The sequence below is a fragment of the Morone saxatilis genome, unplaced genomic scaffold (genome assembly GCF_004916995.1).
Source record: "Morone saxatilis isolate NCDOM2014 unplaced genomic scaffold, NCSU_SB_2.0 Contig0, whole genome shotgun sequence".
Taxonomy (NCBI): Eukaryota; Metazoa; Chordata; class Actinopteri; family Moronidae; genus Morone; species Morone saxatilis.
Genome location: NW_023339650.1, coordinates 455,358 through 457,963, shown reverse-complemented (window position 1 = coordinate 457,963; position 2,606 = coordinate 455,358). Strand labels below are relative to the sequence as shown.

Sequence of the window (2,606 nt, the reverse complement as noted above, 5' to 3'; positions counted from 1 at the left end):
CAAATTTCTCTGGGTTTGAACATTGTTGGGATAATGTAAGTACACAACTCAACTACATATAGAACATAGCTAGAGTTTATAGACTCTTGGTACACAACTGTTTTAATCAAGAGAGGAAGGTGCTCTATAAGCAAGCAATTTGTTTAAATACAAGCAGTAGAATGTTTGTGTGAACCATATTAATGAATATGTGTGTGTTTATTTCCTGTTCCTGAACAACACATGCTGTTCCTCTGCAGATGTGGCCACTGTGGTTGGCTACCTGGTGGTTAGCCGGCCATTCCTAAACCTGACAGATCCGCGACACCTGCACAGCTCACACTCTGAGCTGCTGGAGGTCAAAGAAAGCTCACACACACACACTTGCACTCAGACACACACACACTTGCACTCAGACACACACACACACAGCATCTTTTCCATCCAAGTAAGATAGATTCTGCTGCTTTGTCACATGGTTATTAGAGGCCACTGTTGGGGGTAACGCTTTACAAAGAAACTGTAATCACATTACATTTGTCTGTACAGCAGTAATGTAGTATGCAGCATTAAGGTAATTTTGACGGTAATAAACATCTTATTCTACCTTTTAAAATGAAGAAACACCAGTGGCTCTCTGGTAGAAAACATAAAACGGTTACTTGCTTTGCAATAATGTTTTGGGGCTGTGAGCTTTAACTGATGTGATTGGATCTCTGTGGCCTGTAGGACTATTACCAGAGTGGGAGAATGCTCCTGAGAATGTCCCAGGCCCTGGGCAGGATTGTACTGGCTGGCCGAGAGATGACCCGCCTTGCAGGGTAAGTGTTACGGGATATTACTAAAAAAGTCATTTTAAAAAGTCTTAGCTCATAGATATGTCCAGAGTCTGAATGTCCTGGTGTTTTTCAATGATCTGTTAATACTGTAGGAGTAATCAGTTAAATGGGATAACTTAACTTTACCTCTCTATGAAGCTTTTTGACGGGTCACTTCCTTCAGAGTAGACTTTGTCTGTTAAATTGATGGTGTTATGTTAATTGTTACAGCTCTACAAATATCCAATTCACATTATTAACTTATGTATTCTGATATGACTGTTCAGGTGTCATCGGTGTGTGAATGTGCATGAATGAGTTAGTTTCTGTTCTATGGCCATCACTAAGTGAATGTGTGTCAAAGAGCGAATGTGGCGTGTAGTGTAAAAGTGCTGAGTGGTCGGTAGACTAGAATGGTGCTATACAAATACAGGTCCATCCATTTACAACATTACAAAAAATCTGACCTATGTCTGATTTGGACCACATATTAAAATCTCCCAAAACAGAATAGAATAGATTCCATGTGGTTTGTGCTGTTCACACTGTCATGGATCTGAGTGACATATGAGTAAAAACCACAGATTTGGGTCACTTTGGCCTACAGTGTAAATGTTGAACAATTAAATAATATACTCCCTTCCAAAAAAGGCAGGGCTAGAATCTGTTCAAATGTGTGTCTGATTTTTTTTATCCATGTGTATGTCGCCCACAGATTCACAGCTCGTATCACTGAACTCATAAAAGTCCTGAAGGAGCTGAATGCTGGAAAATATGAACGCACCATGGTCTCTCAGCATGAGAAGGGTACATACACGACTCCTTAGCATTCTCATCTCAGATAACTGGAACTGTGCAGCTTATCTGATTTCTGATTTATTCCATTCACCTTAGAATCAGACACTGCAGAGAAACTCGTACTAGTGCCTGGAAGTGGTCAAATCATCAAAAAAGATAACATCATTAAGTAGGTCTTATATTCTGCCCTGCACTATACATTTCATTTATTTATATTTTTTTGTCTTTCTTTTTATGAGCTCTGCTTTAAAGCAACATTTTATTTATTTGGCAGATTCGAGCATACCCCACTAGCAACACCTAATGGAGACATCTTGATCAGAGACCTCACATTTGAGGTAAAGCTCTCATCTCCCATTAGCATATCTAACTGTGATCGACTGAACTAACAATTGGAATTTATTTGTTTGGAAAACCAAGTTGAATTTTATGTATTTATTTATTTTACTATGTGGGCATATGAATGATTATGAGTTGCATACAAGTGTTTCTCTGTCATATTATATTCCTGAAGGTGAGGTCTGGTACCAACGTTCTTGTGTGTGGACCAAACGGCTGTGGAAAGAGCTCTCTGTTCAGAGCGCTTGGAGAGGTTAGGAACCTCCCAGTTAACAGTGGTTTACGATCCAAAATAATGTGCATGTGTTTGATTTTTTTTCTTTGGTATGTAAAGCAATTATACACGTTTTGTTTTTTTAAGCTGTGGCCTCTGTTTGGTGGACACCTAACAAAACCTGAGAGAGGGAAACTCTTCTACGTTCCACAGGTAAAAATCCTCTGTAGGCCATGTTTTCTGTTCCACCACAATGGCAGCTATGTTCCCATGCTAGCTTTTAGCAGCATCTTTAGCTCGACAAAGCCAAATTTGTTCAAGGCAGGAGTCATTAAGAATTGTGACAGATATCTATACTGGGACAGAACATTTATTCATAGATAACAAACAAGATAGCAGTAACTACATTTTGAACCGTAAACTCCACTGGAATAAAGTATTATTATTGCTACAGTTAC

At 39.1% G+C, this 2,606-nt stretch overlaps 1 protein-coding gene across 1 annotated transcript in view; it reads left to right on the top strand.

The window, feature by feature from the left end:
- The window catches only part of abcd3a (ATP-binding cassette, sub-family D (ALD), member 3a), a gene marked incomplete at its 5' end in the record, with an annotated part of 15,542 nt that overhangs the window by 6,692 nt on the left and 6,244 nt on the right, over nt 1-2,606 (top strand). Inside the window, 7 exon segments of the mRNA XM_035680557.1 lie at nt 240-337; nt 709-800; nt 1,513-1,604; nt 1,692-1,764; nt 1,870-1,933; nt 2,110-2,187; nt 2,296-2,361. Of these exon segments, the coding sequence (XP_035536450.1) occupies nt 240-337; nt 709-800; nt 1,513-1,604; nt 1,692-1,764; nt 1,870-1,933; nt 2,110-2,187; nt 2,296-2,361 (563 nt within the window).